This window comes from Chinchilla lanigera, unplaced genomic scaffold (genome assembly GCF_000276665.1).
Source record: "Chinchilla lanigera isolate Chin_1 unplaced genomic scaffold, ChiLan1.0 scaffold00024, whole genome shotgun sequence".
Lineage (NCBI taxonomy): Eukaryota > Metazoa > Chordata > Mammalia > Rodentia > Chinchillidae > Chinchilla > Chinchilla lanigera.
In genome coordinates, this window is record NW_004955425.1 from 15,326,337 (window position 1) to 15,348,577 (window position 22,241).

Below are 22,241 nucleotides of genomic sequence, written 5' to 3' on the forward strand. Positions count from 1 at the left end.
TTGTTGATTCTTTCAAGTGTTTCACGTGCAGTTTGGTTTTTGTTCATGAACTCTCTGCCTACCCCTATGTCTTCAAGGTTTTTACCTACTTTCTATTCTAATAGATTTAGTGTTTCTGTTTTAATATTGAGATTTGTGAACCATTGTGACTTGAGTTTGGTGCACGGTGATAGGCTTGGGTCTATTTTCAGTCTTTGACAGGTGGCAAGCCAATTTTTCCAGCACCATTTATTAAAGAGGCCATCATTCTTCCAGTGAGTTTGTTTGGCCCCTTTATCAAAGATTAGGTGGCTGAGTGTGTTTTTGGTTGTGTCTGTTTCTTCCAGTCTGTTCCATTGATCCTCAGGTCTGTTTTTTATCCAGTACCAGGTTGATTTTATTACAGTAGCTTTGTAGTATAATTCCAGGTCAGGGATTGTGAGTCCACCTGACTTGTCCTTGTTGCCTGGGATTGCTTTTGCTATTCTGGGTCTCTTCTGGTTCCAGATGAATTTAAGGCATGTTTTCTCGAGATCTGTGAGGTATACTAATGGTAGTTTAATGGGAATTGCATTGAATCTGCACAGCAGTTTTGGGAGTATGGCCATTTTCACAATGTTGGTTCTTCCTATCCATGAGCAAGGAATATTTTTCCATTTACTGAAATCTAGCAATTTATTTCTTGCATACAAGTAGTAGACAAGGATATTAGAGATTGGGGCAAAGAGGCCGTTTGCAGTGGGAATGACTTTCAGAGAGTGATCTGTGAAATCATGGGAAGAGTGAGCGAATCAGATTCATCCTCTCCCGGTCTTGCATCAGCTTCTTCAGTATTATCACTGTACAGAGAGAAAGGAAAACAGAGCATGTCCGTATCATCCGCTCTCAGTGAGGTTCTTCACAGTTCTCTGGGGAGCACATTCAAAGGCGCTGGAGATTTTATATGACTGCATTGTGGTGAGATTGAAGTGTTTTCAGTTTCCAGTAGGTTCTATAAGTATGTCCTTCAGATGTTTAACTAATTTTCGTATTGCTCACACTGGAAAAAGAGAAAGAAAGGCAGAAAAAAATACCCATCCTGGCTTCAGGATGGAGAGCAGAGCTGTTGGATGATGGGCGTGGCGGCAGGTGAATCTACCGCGAGTTACAGCAGGAGCTGTAGACCCCAGAGAGGGCTCGGACAGGATTTCAGAGCGGAAGCTTTAGAAAAACCTCATTATTTTACTTGACTTGCTTTTTGTTGTATTCACTAGAAAGGTGGCAGGCTGGGATCTCTACTGGAGAAGCGACACAATTGTTAGCTGTTGGCCTTTACTGGGGTCCTAGGTATGGAAAGCTACTCCAGCAGCTTTTGCTCCTGTTCTCTCTCTTGTCCTGCTGGGTCTGCTGTGCTTTTCCTGGAATGCAAAACTGAAAGGCACCTTAGGGGCCACGTCAGAAACCCAGTACAGCCCAGGCTTCTCCGCAGGCTCTGATTATCTAGCACAGTTGTCTTCAAATTTCTTCTTGATGGACTTTCTCAACTCCACTCTCCAGTGTGGTAGCCAGTAGCCACCCGTGGTGATTCAGCACTTGAAATGCAGCTTGTCCAGATCACAAGAGGCCATCAATGTGACATACACACCAGATTTCAAAAATTTAGTACAGCAGCTTTAATGTCAGCACTATTACTAAAATTCTTTTTGTCATTGACATGTTAAAGTACTTGGGCTAGATAAAATAGATTATCAAAATAATGCTTTTTTATTTTTGCTTTTTGCAGTGCTGTGATTGAACCTTATGGGCTCTACCCCTGAGCTACATTCTCATCCTTTTAAAACTTATTTTTATTTTGAGACAGAGTTTTACTAAATTCTCCAGGCCAGTCTTGGACTCGTGATCCTCCTGCTTTAGCCGCCCTAGTAGCTGGGTTTACAGGCCTGTGCCACCACACCTGGCTCTTTTTAATGTTAATTATATGTATGACTCACATTATATTTTTATTAAATAGCAATGCTCAAAGGATTTTTGAAAAGAATCTGTTCATTTGCCCAATTTTAAGTGGACTTCTAAATGTTTTTATCATGAGTTTGAATAAGTTTTGTTTAAATAGATGTTAAACATGCTAGAAAATAAAATGGTCATTAACTATAATTACAAAAACATTATATATGATTTAATGAATTTGCTTTAAAATGTGTATTTAATAAAGCATAACAGTTCTAAAATAAATCATGTAAAATTTGTATCCATAGGTTTAGCCAATTTATATCAAAGAAATCCGGTATCCTCAGTGGTCATTCTAGCTCCATTTTAAGGGATCAGCATCATTAACCTTTATTACTTTGGCTTTTCTGAATTCAGAGCATTCTAACATAGGCCAAAGCAGTACTTTATACTGCCAACATTTCCCTTCAACAGAAATATGTGCAGGAAGGGAGGGATCAAGAGCCTATGGTCTGAAGCCTTGATATTTCAGTAAAGGAAGCTTCTCTCACCCCATATTTTGATTTGACTCTTTGTCTGTCTTAATAAAACTGCAAATGGATGTTAGGTAAAGGGGACTGACTGTGCTGAGTGCAGGCTCGTGCTCGGGCAGATGAACTGAGGCATAAGTAAGACAAGTTGAAGATCTACCCCATTCCTATGTAGGTTCTCCTCAGAAAGCCTTCTTGTGCCTTCAGGGTAGTGATTCACAAGCATGAACACCAATTGAAGCTGAGTCACTCGTAGAAGAAGGAGGCCTTTGCCCTCCTTCCTTGGTGAGCCACTCCAAGAGTCGTATGATAAAATGAAAGAAAAAATGCAATCATGCAACTATCGTCACCTTAGGATATGAACTCCCAGGATTCAGTGCAGTTGTTTGGCTATGGCTCATAACTTTGAGGTTGAGTCAGACTCTCAACTGGCAAGATGAGACAGAGACAGAGACAGAGACAGAGAGAGACAATAAAGTGGAATGCCTGCCGAATTCATGACCCTTCATCTGAGAAGGTCTTTCTAGCCAAGCTGCAGAGCTGTTGGGTAGATATTTTTCTCCAGATCATTCAGCCTTCTAGGAAGAGCTGTTTGTCCAGACCCCAAGGTAAAATGACGATCTGACTGCTGTTATTCTTTGATGAAAGGTCAGATACTTATTGTAATACTGTCTGCAGGGCAAGTACGTTTATGAACATTCTCAAAGATCCAGGGGGGATGCCAACGAGTTAGGACACTGCTTCAGTGCCCTTCGGCAAGCTGTATTCTAGTTGCTGCCTGGAGAAAATCCCCCTTTTCCTCCCCAGAAATAACTAAGAGTGTGTCGATGTGGAAAATATAACCCTTGCCAGGTACTCCCCTCTTTTTTATTGTATAAAATATATATGACATAAAACTGACCATTTTAGCTATTCTAGGTGTATAGTTCAGTAGCATTAAGTCCATTCACAGTATTGCATAATGATGCCCTCCACCTATTTACAGAACTTGTTCATCACTCCAAACAGAAACTTTGCACCTGTTACGCAACAACTGCCCTTCCAGTACCCCTGACCAGCTCCTAGCAACCTCTGCTCTACTTTCTGTCTCTATGAATTAGCCCACGTTAAATACCTTCTATGAGGGAGCTCATACAATAGTTGCTCCTCTGTGTTTGTCTTATTTCACTTAAAGTAATGTTTTCAAGGTTTGTCTTTAATATGGCATATATCATAACTTTGCTCTTTTCATGGCTGTGTAGTGTTCCATGGTATGGATATACCACATGTATTTATCCCTCCCTCTGCCAATTGGCAGGTGGGTTTCTACTTTTGCTTGTTGTGGTAATGCTGCCATCAGCAATGATGTCTACGTATCTGAGTCTTTGTCTTCAAATCCTTCACGTATGCACATAGTTGTGGAATTACGACTCATGTAGTAACCCCATTTTTATATTTTTAAGGAATTTCCAGACCCTTTCTACTATGGCAGGAGCATTTCACACTCTCACCAGCAATGCATGAGCATCCCAGTTTCTCTTCATACTCACCAGGCCTTGGTGCTGTTTTTGTCTGTTTTTTATAGCTGCTGTCCCAGTAGGGTGAAGTAGTTTCTCACTGTGGTTTAGATTTTCATCTCCCTAATTACTAACAATGTGGCCACTTTGTCATATTGTTTAGTTATATATAATTTTAGTTATACATATTTAAATCCTTTGCCATTTTAATTGGCAATATTTAATCTGTTTTTAATTGAATTGCTTCTCTTTTGTTATTGAGTTGCAGGACTTATGTATTCTAGATATGATTCTCTCTCGAAAGTTTTTCTCCCACTGTTTGTCTGTCCTTCCACTTGCTTAATAGTATCCTTTAGTGCAGAGAGGCTTTAGATTTTGATGACATCTGCTTATCTGTTTTTGCTGTTGTTGCTACCTGTGCTTTAGTTGCCATGCTTATGGGACCTTGTGAAATAAAGGTCATAAAAAAGGCTTCCTTATAGTTCCTTCTAAGAACTTCAAAGTTTTAGCTTTTCAGTTTGGGTTGTTTATTCAGTTTTAGTTAATTTTGTATATAGTATGAGGTAAGGGTCTGACTTTATCCTTTTGCCTACAGATATCCAAGTTTCTCACTACCATTTGTTGAAAAGATTGTCCCTTCCTCACTGAAAAGCCTGGCACCCTTGTCCAAATTAACTGAGCATCAGGGTACGGGTTTACTTTTGGGCTCTGTTCTTTTCCATTACTGCACACATCTACTCATGTGACAAGACCACCCTTTCTAGTTACTAGAACACTGAAATAAGCTTGGACATACAAAACTGTGAGTTCTCCAACTTTATTCTTTATTCTTAGCATTGTTTTCCATATCTGGTGGTTTTGCCAAAGTTTCATAAATATTAGGCCAGGTGTGTGGTGCATACCTGTAATCCCAGCACTCGGGAGGCGGAGGCAGGAGGATCATTGTGAGTTCGAGACCATCCTGGGCTACAAATTGAGCTCAAGGCCAGCCTGAACTGCATAGCGAGAACTTGTCTCAAAAAGACAAAAATAATTCATAAATATTTTATGTACATATATATTGATTTCAGTTGAAAATACAGACAGAAAGGAAGGAAACAAGAATTGTAGATAATATCACATCTTGCAGACATTTAGTGTTAATTATTTTTAGGTAGTAACAAGACTGAGCAGTACCACTTTACCCTTATACACTTTGCACCCATAACATAACTGTCAAAAAGACAATAGCAATTGTTGTCAAAGATTTGGAGCTACTCATCCACTATGGATGGGAATGTAAAATGGCGCAGTCACTTTGGAAAACAATTTGATAACTCCTGGAGAGCTATCCTTAAAAGGGTAAGCATAGAGTTACCATCTGAACCAACAATTCTCCAGTGTTTACAAGAGAGAAATGAAAGCATGTGTCCACACAAAAACTTTTGCACAAATACCAATGGTAGCATTATTCACAACAGCTAAAAAGGGAAAACAACCTGCATGTCTATCAGTAGATGAACAGATAAACAAAATGTATGTGCATTCAGTGGAATCTTATTCAGCTGTAAAAGGATGACACTCCAGTGGATGCTACCACATAGGTGAGCCTAAAAACACTCTGCTAAGTACATTAAGCCTGTCACAAGAAACCACAGTGTATGATTTAATGTAGAACAAATGTCCAGTCCAGGCAAATCTATACCTAAAGAAAGCTAATTAATGGCCATCAGTAACAGGCAGGGGGATCAGGGGCCAATAGAGTTGAGAATGTGTTTGGGGAGTAATGAAAATCTTGCAAGCTTGATTGTGGTGAGGGATGCCCAACTCTACTCTAAAAGCTGGCATGTTACAACTGGATGAATTATAGCCTGATGAGGGCTATTGAACAAAAGATAGGAGGCCAAACACTGTTCCATACCTTGCTTTTTTTCTATTTAACATAACAGAAGCCTCTTTGTAAGACCTAGTATGTTATTTAGCTTAATTATTTTAATGCCTATGCAGTTTTAGTGCAAGTAGAAGTACCATTATATGTACACACAAACACGTGTACATATACACATGGATTTTATATATATATATATAAAAGAATTAAGAATTAAGAATTAAGAATTAAGAATTAAGAATTAAGTTGGTTCACCAACTTAATTCTTTCCATGACTCTAGCCACTGAATTTGCTCCATAATTCTGGTTGCAGCTGAACTGCAAACATAGTAAGTATACATGGAACACAGAACATGTTCTGTAATCAAAATCATGGAAAGAATGAAGTGCATGAACCAAGGTAATACTTCTGTATGTACCGTATAAAGGCTTCTAAGTGCTGGTCATTAGATCATCAACCTTAGTTGGTCCCACACTGCTTGGTGTTTAGTTCTCTTCCACACATTTTTTTCCTGATATAAATTATGTTGGCAAGTGTTATCCTTAGCCTGATTAATGTTGATTATTTGTGAAGTAATCATGTCCATGAAAGTGAAAAAATACAGCGATTGCCATTTTGCTAATGCCCAAGTGTATATCTGCCCTGTTGTGAGACTGACGTGGGAGTTACTCTTTTAGCTGCACCTCACCGGAATTGGGTTTAGTCATGAGCTGGGGTTCAGAAGTATCTTGGATATCAAGGTTTATGAACAGAACTGTGAGACCCCCACAATGATGGCAGACTTGAGATACAACTTGAGAAGTAGAAAGCTATGTAGATGTTCCCTAGGGAAGGACAGCAGAAGTTGTTTTAATCTTTTTTTGTTTTCTGTTTGTTTTTCTTCCAGTACCAGGAATCGAACTCACAACTTTATGCTTGCCAGGCAGGCGCTGTGCCACTGAGCTAAATCCCCAGCCCCTGTTTTAATCTTTAAGGCCAATTCTGCTCACGAGGATTGGGTTTTTTCATCTTATAACAACTTGGACTTGCAAACCATAGTGGTAATTGGGTGTCAGGCAGTAACTCTGAAAACCAAGAGAGGCTGGAGGTTAGCTAAATTCAAATCCTGTAGAATAGGCTTACCTGCATCACTATTGCATAAATAAATGTTTAAATTAATCTCTGAGAAAACTTTCAGCATGAATTTGAAGTAGGAAACATATTGTCTAGGTCCTGGCTCCTTGATGCCGCATGGGGTTGTTATATTTTTTCTTCAGATATTCAAATCTATTTATACTTAAATGAGGGGCTGACTACAGGTTAAAGTTTAATATGAAGAGGATGCAAATTAAAGTGGGTTGGGCCTCCAGAATGACACCCTAAATGTGGTCACAACTTCACCTACACATCCGTCTCATCATGAGGTATACCCAGTATATATGCTTATTACATAACCCTCGTCTTGCGTGACATTTAAATTTGACAGAGATGAGCCATATGGAAATGACATGCAAACTTTTCAAGATGAAATCCAGAGTGGCCCCTGCGTGAGGCTTAAAACTCACTGGACAGGCTCCTAACTGGGGCTTGGGACTCCACGGCCATTTGGGAGAGCCTGGAGGTGGAGCTGGCTTGCTTCATAGTGGGTTCATTTATTACTCAGAGTGATAGCAGGGTTTGGTTTTAATTTAGTGTTGTCTTATTTTCTTGTTTGAGTGATAAAGTATCAGTACCGGCAAATGCTGATGCCAACATATTAATATGTGTTTTTAGATTTGATTATCTGTCTCTTTAAAGTTTCTTGCTTTTGGAAACAGCTAGCTAAAACTCCTGGTTTTACATCTGAAATATTCTTTGTTCCATTTTCAACTGTGCACATTTTCCCACATTTTCTTTTTTTCCTCTCTCTCTGTCTTTTTTAAGTTCTCCAGTGATATTTTTGTTGCCTATCCTGGGAAGATCTGTGTTTCCATTTATCAAAACAAATGACAAGCTGGGGACCATTTAAAGTAGTTTTTTTAGTTAATAAAGCCAATCTCCTTGTTCTGTTATGTTAAAAGTACATTATCTTTTTATTGGCAGTTCTGTACGGCTGGGTCTGTTTTCTGTCTAAGCAATCTCAGGGCTGCCCCACTTGCTTACTGTGTAGAGAATTACAAAATCATTAGGGGTGGGGCCATACCAGCTGACTTACAGTACAGACCATTTCTCAAAATAACCACAACAGTGCAATACTGATGTGTAATTTACGTCACAGTATGTTTTTATGAAATAGTTTGTGGCATTTTCATTTCTATTCCGGATGGAATCGTGTTCTCTCTCCCTTTTAATCAGACATTTAATTTATTTTCATTACTAATATTTTCCACTCCATGTCTTGGCATGCTTCCAGTTTAGCAGCTTTGATGAATGAGGAGAAAAAACACACAAAAAAACCAACTGATTTTTCTTTCACCCGTCTCTCTAACATCAGTTAACTGCAAATGTATTTTCCCCTTTGAAGTGTACTAACTTTGAGTACTAAGTTTACTGCCTTAGCAATGCAGAGGGACACATTACACATTTACACAGAGCCATAACCATGAATTGATGAAGTTGATGTACAACTTTGGAATTTTAAACACTATCAGCCAATTCAGGCTATTTAGTCATATACCCTTCTGCATTTTCTCTTTACAAATGTCTTTCTGTATAATGTCCTGTAATTAGAACAGGAAATCATTGAGTAACTGTAAGATGAATAAGAGCACTTAGACTGAAAGGAAAATTACCTTCCGAGAAATTATATTCTTTTTTTTTCCTGCATGTTACAATGTTGGTAATGATAGTAACAGCTGTAGCTACTCTTATCTGTAGAATGTTCATGCTTAGGTTTTCTGAAATAAAAAAATTTCATTTTCAGTAATAATCAAAGATGAATGGACAGAAAATAGGAAATGCCTAATTATGACAAATATTCCATGTCACAACAGAGCAGCAATTAAATGGAAACTTCAATATAATTGTCAATAGCAGCAAGAATTGGAATAGTGCCAGGTATATAAAGTTGATGCTTTGCCTTTGGTTGGTTGCTAGGAGCACAGGGAAAAGTATAAAGCTTGGAGAGAGGAATGTCTAATGTAATAAAGTAACAGAAGGAAGCATAAATCATTGGGAGAGCCTCTCATATTGACATTATTTTACTTAAATTGTTTCAAAACTAGACATCAAGTTTTATAACATGAGCAAATCCATAGTTGCTTGGAGGAACAACAACAAAAAACTGTTATGTTGTCTTTGAAGCGTGTGGGACATTGTGTTTCACAGTTAGCCTTCATACATATTTGGAATCTTTTAGGTGAAAATCTTTAAATGTTTGTTTCTATTGGCATTCAAATGCATTTGCCCTAATACGATTAAGGGAACTAAAGGGCAAAATACTTGGCAGATTTTTCAGTTGAGGTAATTAGGTGCAGGAAGGAACATGCATATTTTTTCCACCAGGCTCTATAAAATCCCGGTGTGAAGGGTTTTTTAAAGGTTTTTTTTTTTTTTTTTTTTTTTTTTTTTTTAGCTTACTGATGTTAGAAGTAGATTATAGTGGTTTTCAGTAAGCATAATAGTGTGATGTTTCCGAAACAAGCCTTCCTTCCTCTCTCCCTGCCCCCAAATTTAAAAAAAAAAAAGTTACATTTCTAAGTTGTGTAAGAGATAAAAGCACATTTCTCCTCCAGAATTTATGTTTTCGGCCTTCTGCGCATTTGGCCACCATTAGCTATTTTTTAAAAATAGCATTATGGATATTTGAAAGTCAGTGCTCCATTAATTCATTGTGTTTGCTATTTCATGCATCTCTTTTTGTACAAAGACAACTTGAGTAACACGCTATTCAGAACGAAGGCCGCTTGTATGCGCTCCCCCTCCCTCCGCCACCCCCAGCCCTACACTGAGGATTAAAGCCATGGTGTACAGTTACTGTTTGAAAGGCCTGGGTGGGGTCTCGCGTTATAATTACAGATTCTCTGTGGAATTCTGTTTTGGACTTTGAGAATATATAAATAAGTGAAAAATTGACATTGGGAGAGGTTAACAAAACGTGTAATTATGATATAAGCACAGGATTAGAGTAATTTTGGTTGAACATTACAAGCAGTGTACTTTAGGTATTAACTTTTAATAGGCAAAGTTCTTTTAAGCAAAGTTGAAGTGAGGTTTAGTAATTTGGGGTCTTTTATTACCTTTGAATATTTCATTTTAAAATAGGCATAGTCACTTGTTTGTGGGGAGGAGAAATTGAAGAATGGATGACATTTGAGGAGAATATCATAATTGTGGTTCAAAATTTCAGCCTTAGACACCAGCAATTTATTGCTGATCATTTTCTGTTCACTAAAATCAAATGAAAAAAATACATATATTCTAACCAACTAGAGTGTGTTAGAAGAATATTCCTTAGGGTAACACTTTGATTTCTTTCCCTAGGTGGGTGTGGTTGAAAGAAAAATCTTCGTTCCAGGAAAGTTGTGTTTGCCTTTTGCTAAACAAATGTGTAATGTATCCACTCTTCATTCATTCTTAGATGCGTCTGCTATGTATGAATTAGAAAGGGGAATACGTCTTACATAGCGTTTATTGGCAGTCCTTGCTTCATGGGCAACTTTGCATAGGAGTATTTATTTATATGTATATAAAACACATAAGGAAAAGGGGAGTAGCTGAAGAATTTAAATAAGAATTCTCGAATTTGTTTTCTCAGTATACTAGGGAAAAATAAACATGCCAGCCAGTGGAAAATTTGTGTAAATGTATCGGAAGGAAATTAATTTAACGCAGAGCCTTAGGAGGCTGATACAGGATCATAGTTTTAGATCTGGAAAGCGGTCTCAAATTCGTAATTTTATACTCTGTTATGCACACCTTTCCTATTAAAGTGACCACACTTCGTCTGAGGGAAACAAAAGGTCTCTCTGATAAAGTAAACCCACCTGCCTACGTTCCAGGGAAGAAGCTGGGCTGCCCTCCTGAAACCGACGCGTCGGACTTGGCTCTTCTGAGTCTTGTCTTTCCTCTGGATCCTCTTCACTCACACCTCGCAGTAACTTCCATAGCAGTTACCCCCCTCCTGGGCTCTCTCTGGCTCTGTAAATATGAAAGACAATTCCTCTAGGGATAGCTGATTACAACATTGGAGATCTGCCTCTCAATGATTTCAAAATTTTGGTCCAAATGGGTGGTTCCATTCATAAGCAACAAATTTATTAGAATTTTTGATTCGGCATTGCCAAACATTGCCACATTAGAACAGACCCCGCTGCGCCTCTGGTCTGTGAGTGTGGAAAGAATTTAATGGGGAGGGGTATTAGATTATTAAAATATTAGGCTTGCAAAATTTAAGATTGGTCCTGTTTCCTATTACACGAGTAGAAAGTTATGTAAGTGAAAGGTGCATCAATAATATTAAATTGCTACAAGAACTGAGCACTTCAAAATAATAAGCTGCTTTAACCAGAGTAGAGTGAATTTGACTTATGACTGGCTGAATTCTACAATTCTCTATGAAGTATATCATATTTCACTTGATCAGAGGTCACTATTCTCGTCCTTGCTATTGTAAATTAGTTAAAACTCTATTATCTTTACTATTACTATTGAGACATTTTGTCATAATGAAAAATTCATTAAACTTGAGGTTAAAAGATGACGCAAGAAGGGGTTGGGGATTTAGCTCAGCGGCACAGCGCCTGCCTGGCAAGCGCAAGGTGATGAGTTCAATCCCCAACACCGGAAAAAAAACAAAAAAACAAAAAAACAAAAAAAAATGAGGCAAGAGTCTCCCGTTTATCACTGTGAGATCCTGGACCACTTGCTTGGGTGTCTCACCATTAGTTTTCCCACCTCTACACTGGGAAATATTAACAAGTCATAATGCTAATAGTAAGGGAACAAAAGAGATATATTATATGTGAAAGGCCTTTGGAAATGTTATTGCTTTATTATCAGTACCAGAAATAGCAGTAATTTTGCTTTACTTTCTAAATAGGAAAACAGTTCATCACTCCCTCATATTTTTAGTTTGGAAAAAAAGGCCTTTTTTCATTTGTTTTCTTCTGTAATACAGGCAACAATTCCGGAAAAGTGAAAAAGAGAAAGGAATATAATCCTGTATTTTGCTTTAGAGATTTTTGTCTTAGAGATTCTGAGTCAGGTATTCTTGATGGCAGCCAAGAGCCCTCCTTTCTATGGGTGACCTATGTGATTCTAATGTTGTGGGCAGTCCTGGGACCATGGACACTGTCTCCAGAATGAATAGACAGTCATAGGGCACATTGCTGTGGGCTTAGAGTAGAGAAAACATGCTGTTCTCTTTTTTCCAACAAGTTTGGCTAATGTTTTAAAAACTGCAAGAAGGAAAGGGGAACAAATATGTTGAGCTTGGTTGAGGTGGATGGGGTGGAGAGAGAGAAAGAATATCTAAGCACAGGAGACTGCCGGGAAGCTGATTCCACATAGAATGAAGAATTAGGAAGAGGTTAGAGATAGTATTGTTATGAAAAATGGTCAGAGATGGAGGGCATAGCAGGAAAGTGAAGTGGACCCAAGAGTCCTGGAGACGGCTTCTGTAAAAATAACTGTGAAGGACCTGTTCTTCCCCCTTCTTTCAACCTGAAAAGCAAAGCTTTCTCCATTTTATTTCTAGAACACTTGGAGAAACTGATGCAGTTTTTGGCCCTTCATAGAAAACCAGTGGAATGACTGGAGCTGGTTTGGGGATCACCAGTATTTACTGTGTACCTACAGTACTTACTGTGTACCTACAGTACTAACTGTGTACTGGAGCTGGTATGAGATGCTGAGCTTGCAGAAAGGATTAAGTTCCAGCAGTTCATGGCAGTGGCCCCTTCTCTCCTTCACAGTGTCACAGACAAGCAGAGCATAATAGAGAATATAATAATACAATTGACACATTAAGGATTGATTCTTGAAATAGAACCTAGAGAGTCTGATTTTCTAAAGATATTTAGTGACTATTTCCATGAGAAATTTTTTAGGTTTTAATTCTACAGAAAAGCACAGGCTTGAACCCAATGTTTTAACATAAGTGTCCTGGTTTGTTATAAGACTCTCAAATGACATAGCTCAGCATCTGAAAAGTAGTTTTCCTTTGGGAGTTTACCTTCAACGTAAAATACATTTCCTTTTAATTAAGTGTACCAGCTGATAAAGTGGCTACCCACAAGCCAGGCAGGAGTCTAAGAAGTGTAAGCCATTAAAAGACATCATCTTGCAAGCCACTAAATACTCCATTCGTGGAGAAGCCTCCAGCCTGAGGAACTAAGTGGACATGATTGGAAATGCACCAGGGAACCGGCCTCCTCTCTGAAAAGGTCCCCTGTGCACCTTCCACCAGCACTGTGATGTGTCATCATTATGTCCTGTCCTAACTCATTCGACTCCCACTGGCTACCAGATGGCCACGATATTGTCGGTATCTTTAACAACTGTCTTCTGTGGTTCCCCGCAGCATGGTAAGGGCTCAAAATATTGAGTGTTTTCCCTTTGGATAAGCAAGTGACAAGTCTGGGGATGGCTTACAACCGTGCCAGTAGTTGGTGATGGAGAGTGATGGCAAAGTGGGTCAAGGAGCCTAAATCCAGCTTGACAGTGTGTGTACATGGCACGCTACCAAAGGAGGTGTTTCCGATTTCTCCAGCGTAGAGGGAAGGAGGATTTAACTGCACCGAATCTGACTTTTATAAATGCGCACAAAATACAGTAAGATGTAAATAATCATTAGGATTCATTCGATGTGCTGAAATATTCTTCAGAGTTAAGTCGCTTCTGATGGAACTCTCTCGCAGTGATGCTTGGGGAGTCCTCTCAGCATGGCTCTATGAGAGAGGCCAAGGTACCAGGTGGATTTGAGGGACATTAGAAGTTAGGGGGTAGGGGATAGGGAGGGGGGGGAAGATGGATATATCAATCAAGTTGAGATAGATCATGTTCCAATGGCCCCTAAACCATAGCAGTTAAAACATCAAGAGTTTAGTTTCTGCTTATTCTTGGCATCTATTCTGGATCAACAAGAGTCTCTGATTCACATTAGTTTTACCCCAGGACACAGCCTAGGAGAGTAGCTGTTGTCTGAACCACTATAGATGGCCAGGAAAAAAAAAAGGGGGGGAATTATGGTTGGTGGTTCACTGTCTTTTATTTTCCTTTTAGATAGGGTCTTGTTTTGCAGTTCAAGCTGGACTTGAAGTCACTACATAGTCCAGGTTGGCCTCAAACTCACCATAATGCACCTGCCTCCCAAGTGCTGGGATTACAGGCATGTGCCACCACGCCCCGCTTGCACTCATTCTTTAAAGCGGTCACTGCTTCTGTCACATTTCGTTGGCCAAAACAAGGACTCCCAAGAGAGTGGGAAGCAAAGCTTTCCCTCGGGCCCACAGAGAACAGGAAATATTTGCTGACGAGCAATAATGTGAACCCCAGAGAAGATGGCAGTGCTATCTGGATCCATGGACATCTCTTTGGGGCCAGATGACCTTTTTGAACACTCCAAGCACCTCCAAAATTTCACAGTTCAATATAAAAGTAATACCAAACTCTAAATATGAAGAAGCTCAAAAAATGTATGCATTGTCCTTCCATGATAACATTAATGCTTACAAAAATAGGTCAGATTCTCTTAAAATAGTTTTTAATTCTGCTACTCACCAACGGCACAAACATGACTTTAACATGTCCACAGGGCTATCTCACTCCTCTCTTCTTCACAGGAGGTAATGTTCTGAGACACCCCTAAGGCTGTGTGTGTGTGTGTGTGTGTGTGTGTGTGTGTGTGTGGCTGGATTGATAAAGTATAGCAGGAGGATGCTGGCTTTGCTAGACTGGGGTAAAGTTGGAGTGACATAAGAACCTTGGGGAGAATGATGTCTGCAGCCCAAAGCCAGAAGTGGTTATACAAAGTATATCAGGGCTGTGACTGTTTTCTCTCTTGGAGGGAAAATGGTAATAGTACTGTTTTCTCATTTGTCTAGGGGAGGACGAGGAAGAAATGAATGTGATCGTTCTCAGCTACCCTCAGTACTGCCGGTACCGCTCCATGCTGAAGCGCATCCAGGATAAGCCGTCTTCCATTCTAACGGACCAGTTTGCATTAGCCCTGGGGGGCATTGCAGTGGTCAGCAGGAACCCCCAGATCCTGTACTGTCGAGACACGTTTGACCACCCCACTCTCATAGAAAATGAGAGTGTATGCGACGAGTTTGGTGAGTCTATATTTTTCCTACCTAAAACATGTGTGTGTCTGTGTATCACTGTTTTCAGTTTTGGTGATGAGCGCTGCGGGGGAATGGACTCATTTTCGCAAATCCATGTCCCACCCTGCCCTGCCACCCTTACACTGTTGCAGCGTAAGGCGCCAGGGCCTTCTTGGAGGCCTCCACTTACCATGGGTAAAAGATTATTATTTGCAGTTTGTTGCTCAATATAAAGTTTAAAGTCTCTTGGTTGACCTTGAAATTAGACCTTAGGACAGGTTGGAAGCTGTCATGATCTTTTGTAAAATGCTTTGGCTATTCAAATGTGAATTATTTTAAATTTGCCTAATCACTTTCTTTTCTAAGGCAGTACTATAAAAATGCACAAATTGTAACTACTTTTGCACAAAAGGTGAATTAATAGATAGACAGATAGATAAATAGATAGATTGAGACTGATATGTCATGAATATGTTCTCCTCACATACAGACACATACTGCCCACCAAAGATGGGTGTATATATATATATATATATGCATATTTATCTTCATCTACATCTCTGCTAGCTGGGTGGTCCTGAAGAGAGATGGGATTAGGGGAGAAGTCTGGGAAATGTGCATGGCACAGTGACGAGAGGGGAGCCAAGATGTCTGTTCTCCCACATTCTCGCCTTCTCACTCATTTGTTGAAGAGATGGATCACATCAGTGATTCTCCGGAGATCAGGAACCCTTGTACTTACAGAGGCATGGACACCCACAGCCTCACCCTAGCTCTTCCCTGGGAATCACCACTGTGGATGGGATGACGGGGGCCTGTGGGGTCCCTCAAAGCACCTGGCTATGGAAGAGGCTGAGATCTCTGGCTTAGAGAGGAGCATAGGATCCCTTTGAGCTGGGACCTCCTCTGATTCTGTTGGCTTGTTTCCCCAAGGACCCCTCATTTGTAGGTTGTTCAAGTTCCAGTTATCTTGCTTAACCACAGTGGATCTCAGCATGGTTTGCAGAGCCCCAGTATAGCCTCTTGAATGTGATTCTTTATGACCCCAGTAGCCCTGTTGCTGCTCCTGGAAAGGGTTTTATTAAGTAGTTGTGTGAACGCAAGCAGGTGGAGTGTGACGCGATAGGAAATAGTGACACAAGAAGCAAGGCAGGAGAGAGGAAAGGAAATGCAGTCATCTAAGCTCATTAGGGTCTAAAGGCCATGACCTTTCTGTGTGTAAATTGTTTCATCCAGTGTCTTTTATATTTCTGACTTATCAAATGATTCCACCTGTAAAGAGGAAATAGGGTTTGTACAAATTATATTTTCCTCCTTTAAAGAAAGATGGTTCCTCTTATGTGAGAAAACCAAAATATAAATAAACAACAAAATAAAGGATAGGTGATAGGAAGAGGGAGACAGACCTTTCTCAAAGGGGAAGGAGATAAAGAGATGGACGGAGGGGAGAAGGAAAGGAGGGAAAGGGGTGAAGGAAAGAACTAAGATGTATTACGTATGTGTATCAACTCCCGCAAGGAGTGCAATGGTTATGTAATGCACATATGTACTAATGAAGAATAAAAACGGAAAACAAATTACAAACAAAAACATTTATCGTTGTGCTTTTAAATATTCAAATAACCTTTTTATTCAAGCAGATAAATGTATCTGGTATAGTTTTTAAAAACCCTCTCTTTTTAGATTAGGTTTTGCAAATCTTCTCCTTTTAATACTTGTGAGCTTTTTCTCTGTCCCCTGCTCCTAAATTCTATATTCTGCTTGCTGCTCAAGAGGACTGTAAATTCCTGACACAGAAAAAAACTGAAAGAATGTTTTCCCTCATTTAAGAGCATTTGAAATTAGAGTTTCACAATATAATATAATGAAAAAAATGTTTTAACCTTTTGGACTAATTTAAGAGTTATTAGTCATTGAGTTTCAAAGCTGTGACATCTAGAATTGGTAATAAAAGTTCCAATTCAACCGTCGTCACAATGGCTGTTAAGAGTTACTAAATTAGTTTTAAATGTTCTTGCAAACACAAGCATCTGACTTTTGAATGTTTTCCTGGACTTCGTTCTGTTACAGCTAATTTCAATGCTTTTTTTTTTCCTTCTTTAGCCTCTTAAAGTAGAAGCTTTCTTTTGGAATAAAGGTACCTTTAAGGAGCTTTTTACAGGGCCATCTTAATAATTAGAATATTAGAGGTTTTAGTTAAGTTTGCACTTCAAATAGTTTGTGTTTTTTAAAGTAGCTCATGTTAGCAAGGGAACAAAAAAGGTTATTCTGACCCAATTCGATCACCCTCACCAGCGTGCCTCCTCCACCTCCTATTTTGGGCCACACATTTAACTTTCCAGAGAACGCCGAACACCCTTTTAAACTTCCAACTGGTTGTACTTGAGATCAACACGGGTTAAAGTGTTTGTTAAAATGTGGCATTGGGTTTCTCCCACCAACTAACAGTTGGTAGGAGAACATAAATTTAATTAGTGACTAGCATTAAACAAATGCTTCTAATATTAAACACCGCCAGATGACTGAAACACTTCTGTCAGATTACCGAGAGTGCCAGGGGACCCACAGATGAATTTTCTAAACAGTATATATTCTGTGCCACACGTTTGGCGATTTCAGTAATTGGTCAAGTGTAATTTAGGTAACAGTATGCCTAGGCTGTAAAACTCAAATTTTATTAGCCGTATCACCAGGTGGATGAATAGTAGAGCTGATGGCAAGAGTTTATAGCATTTAGCAGCTACACCTTTGACACGTGAAATACATAAATTGCCATAAAATCCCTCTAAGGTCCTTCTCAAAAGGACAGTGTCTGCTTTGCTATGATGGAATGATGTTTATTTTATTGACCAATATATTTTTTGCTGTCTTTTAGTGCATAGAATTATGGAGTGGAGGCGGGAGGGGTATGCAAAGGATAAAACATTTCTTGCTTGTTTTGACGATTTAAAATCTAATTGGGGAAGACAGGATTATTGCACCTGAAAGGTTAACTAATATTCTAGGAGAATCAGTGGTGAAGTGTCTGGAGAGTGTCCCCGTGGACAAGTGCGGTAGGAATTTAGCAGTGGTCGGAGTGAGTGGGGACGGCTAAAGGTGAGTCAGGTTGAGAGGTCAGGGAAGTGTCCTACAAAAGGCAGGAATTGACTTGGCTTTCAAAGATAGAGACTGGGCTTTTAGGAAAGTGTTAGAAAAGTGCAGATTGTTTAAAACCCTGCTCCTGCCTCACCATGTTAGCAACTGGCCACCCTCAACCTGGGTCAATGGTTGGTCTCTCTTAGGTTTGTTCTGCCCTTAGTCGCCACTCTTTGGGGGGGTGGGTATAAGGGGCCCAATGCCCTCTCTACTAGAGGGACAGGAATGTGAGCCAGTGGGCCAGGCCTGAAAAGAACACAGGAAGTGGCTTTGGAATCGGAACTAGCGCTCTCTCTTAGATAGGGATGACCCACATTTCTCCTCTGGGTGCCATCCGTGTGGCTTACCTTCATTCCCTAGATTCACTTCTGAGAGAGACTTCTCTGTGTGACAAACTGGCTCAGCTACCCAGGCAGCACCCGCTCCTCACTATATTTTAATGTTGTCCACTGAATAACAACTTTAATGGAACAATAAACGTAAGGCTTTTAAATCCGCAATGAGTCCCTGTAAATAAATTCTCCGTGGAATTTTATGAAGCTGTTTAATGAACAGTTTGATTAGAAACTATTAAAGAAAAATAGAATAGATGAAATTTCATCATTTAATCCAACATCTCAGCGGTGTCAGTTTGATTTTTATTTACATTGAGATATTCAGAATAGTGTAAATATATCCTGGCTTTAATTAACTGCCCTCCTTACTTGGGAAAGGTTATTTTAGGCTTGAAGGGTTTGATAGCATGCCATCTGCTTTCTTCAGTGTGTGTTATTCAGGTCCCCTCCTTACTTATAGCGCTGTGCAATGTCTACACCTATAACACAAGCGTAAACTGAATCATATTAACGGTATGTGATGGAAAAACTTCAGCCTCGACATCCTCCCTGCATTCTTCCCCTTGTCAATTACGCTACTCTACAGACAGCAGAAGTTCTTTCTTAGCACAAGAGAATTGACTATTTTTAAAACTAAAGCAATGGACATCCCATTAAAGCATTATGAAGACTCATTGTATTGCACATGCAATTAGGAAATCAGATTATAATGACAAAGAAGTGAAAGTGACATGAATGGCAATTTTTTCTTCATAAAAATCTTTAATCTATGCATAATTCTTACCCCAACTGTCCTGTTAGAATCTCCTGACATGAGGCATTTTCCAACCACCCTTTTTTTTATTTTTACCTCTTTTTATAATGATTCCTCTTTTATAAAACACATGCTGTCATTTATATTGTGTTATTGTCTATGCTTTAGAAAAAGCAGGCAAACACTTTGTGTGTTTTTGCTGTTAGAACAATAAAGTTTCGACCATTTTGTAATGCACGATGCATACATTAATATCATACAGATTGATTTCACATGTGTGAAGTGTTGACAGCTAAATCCAAACAGAGGCACTTGCACGATAGTAGATAAATGGAGAATTTAAGGTACGGGCTCCCCTCAGAGAGATGAAAAGTAATCCGGAATGTGTAAGTGAGAAGAAGTCAGTTCTTAAAAATAGGTGGTACCAAATGGCGTAGGATGGGGATGACTTTAAAAAAGACATGCTTTATTTTGTTTTAATTTTGAATTGCAAAGAGACACAAGAAATCAAAGTATGCTTCCATGTTTGCTGGCATTTGGAGGTGTTTATGTGTGTTTCTTGACCAGGAGGAGGATGGGGTTAGAGGAAGGCTGTGACCACTCATGTGGAAAGCAAAGAGATGAGATGGACTGTCACCAGGTGTTTGGTCCATGTGTGGACACCGTGAGCTTTAATCTTCAGGGAGAAGAACTTGGCTGTGTCAGTAGGAAGACAGAGATTCTGCTGTGGCTGGGGAGGAGGATAGCACGGTACAGGAAAGAGCCTACGCTCGCAGGCAAATAGGTCAGGTTTAAATCAGGGCTCAACCATCTGATTGTCTGTGCCTCTGGGCAAGTGACATGAGGTCCCTCACTCCCCCATCTGTAGAGTTGGGCAATCACAGCCAACTTACTGGGCTCAAAATAAGTCTGTATTCAATTGATTTTTTTGAAAATCCTCTTGATAAATGAAGATCCTCTACTGTTTCTGTCGGAGTCTTAGGTCTTGAGCAACCCGCATTCATCAAAAATGATCCTGTTCTTTGAATAATAGAGGAACCCAGAGTCTTGCTAGAACCTTACTGGAAAAGAAGTATTCTACTTTTTATAGTACTCTTTAAAGGAGCTCCTCTGTTCTGCAGTGAATATTCCCTTTCCTTCTTTCCTGTTGGTTGAAATAATGACATGATAGACTACACAAGAAAAAGCAAAGGAAGAAAGCAGAACAGATAAGGGGACAAAACCTTGAATTTTTTGTGAAAGAAAACTCTGGACATATACAATTATTTTGAAGCATAAAAGACAAGCTGGACTCTGCCTCTTCTCCTCTGAGCATCACGTGTTTTGCTGGAAATGAAAGGAAAGGCAATGTTTTGTTAAGGATCATGGGAATGTGTAAGTGAGTAAACATTTTTTTCCTTGCCAAAGTAAGTTTCATGGTCGCAGTGGATTTCGATGATAAAATGGCCTTGCTCCTGGCCCCGATCCACACTCAGGCTTTCGCTGCCTGCCTGAGATGCCCACCAATCTCCTCAAAGATAACAAGGCAGACATTGTTCTTTAACTGGGAGAAGAGCCATGCTTCTTATATGTAACTGTTTATGCAGAAGACATTAACCTTCAGAGGTCTCAGTTCTTTGTCTTAGAAGTTTTCTGAAAGTTTTATTGATCAAGAGAGAATGGCCTAAGTAAATCAGTCTTGGTATCATCTTCTTATTGCCTGTGCCACCAAAGTAGGGACAGAGAGAATGTTAGGGGCTTCACAACATAGCAACCCAAATCCAAATAAATCTGCCGGTAGAGGTGTATCAGATGTGCCCCATCATACCTGTGACGACTAACGTGTAGGCTTGGCTTCTAGGACAGTAAGGCAAAGCAGCACCTGAGAGTAGACCTCCTTAGAGCCCGTGGGATCTGGAACAGCATCTCTTTTAGGATTCGTGAAAAGAACTTTTTGTTGTGACTCTAAATTAATTTACAGAGTCATGATCTGTGGAATTGGTAAGATTAGTGGATTTCTTTTCTATTTTTTGGAAGTTTAAGGGAGATTTAAAGATAACTCTGAGCTCTATCTGTGGCTGAGTGGACTCTGTGGCTTGTTAAACACTCTTCAGAATAATGGGTACAATAATCTCGTTTAACCCAGAGTTATATCTATATCGCAAATATTTCACCTAACATTTCACTTAGAAAAACAAGAAAGATCACCCACTATATTAGCAAGATCAAATATTCCTCTCTGGGGTAAAACAGATTTCTTTTTATCAAATAAGCAAATACACGTTTATACTACCAGAAAAGAACTAGGTAATTGAAAAATCACTGACAAAATATGCTGATCAGGAGTTGAAGGTGTTAGAATAAGGCTCAGAATAGGTCTACGTGTAATCAAATCTTAAAATCCTCTTGACACAGAACCCCTTCATTCTATCCTATCAGGGAAAGTATATTGAGTCCCCTGGACCATAGGTGAAGATGTCTGGGGGTGCTTAGAGCCTAGCACAGTGCCTGACACACAGCACTCCTCAATCATCCATTTATCCATTCAGCCAGAGTCTATTACATGTGTTATTTTTTTTTTTTTACTATGTGTTGTTCCAGTACCTGTGCACAAAAGGTGTGAATGAAAGAAATTTCCTCTTGAAGTGCTTACATTATAGTATGTACCAAAGGGAGTGACAAAATACAAAGTGACCATGGATTAGCTGTCATGGAAATATACCTCTCAAAATTATTCCAAGGACTAAATGAGTGAAAGCACTTAGGTGGCAAGTGGTAAGCATTGGGGAAGTGCTTGTCATTAACTGACTTCTATCTCTTCCATTGCTTAAAACAGCCTTAACCCCATATTGACTCCACAGTAGTTCCTCAAAAACACCCTCAACATTGCTTTGTTTCTGCAACTGAGGAAAATGAGGTATTATTTGGTACCAAAAATTATTTAACATCGGTTCAGCCCAGTCTGTTTGTCCCTCTACATGAAATGCGCTTCCCTAAATGCTGTGGGTCCAGTTA

General features: G+C 39.5%; 1 protein-coding gene across 1 annotated transcript in view; it reads left to right on the forward strand.

Annotated features, from left to right (window-relative positions):
• Positions 1 to 22,241, forward strand: part of Arid5b (AT rich interactive domain 5B (MRF1-like)) — a 179,296-nt gene that overhangs the window by 72,386 nt on the left and 84,669 nt on the right. Inside the window, exon 4 of the mRNA XM_005385946.2 lies at positions 14,802 to 15,032. Coding sequence (XP_005386003.1) covers positions 14,802 to 15,032 — 231 coding nt within the window. The remainder of the gene's footprint in view (positions 1 to 14,801; positions 15,033 to 22,241) is intronic.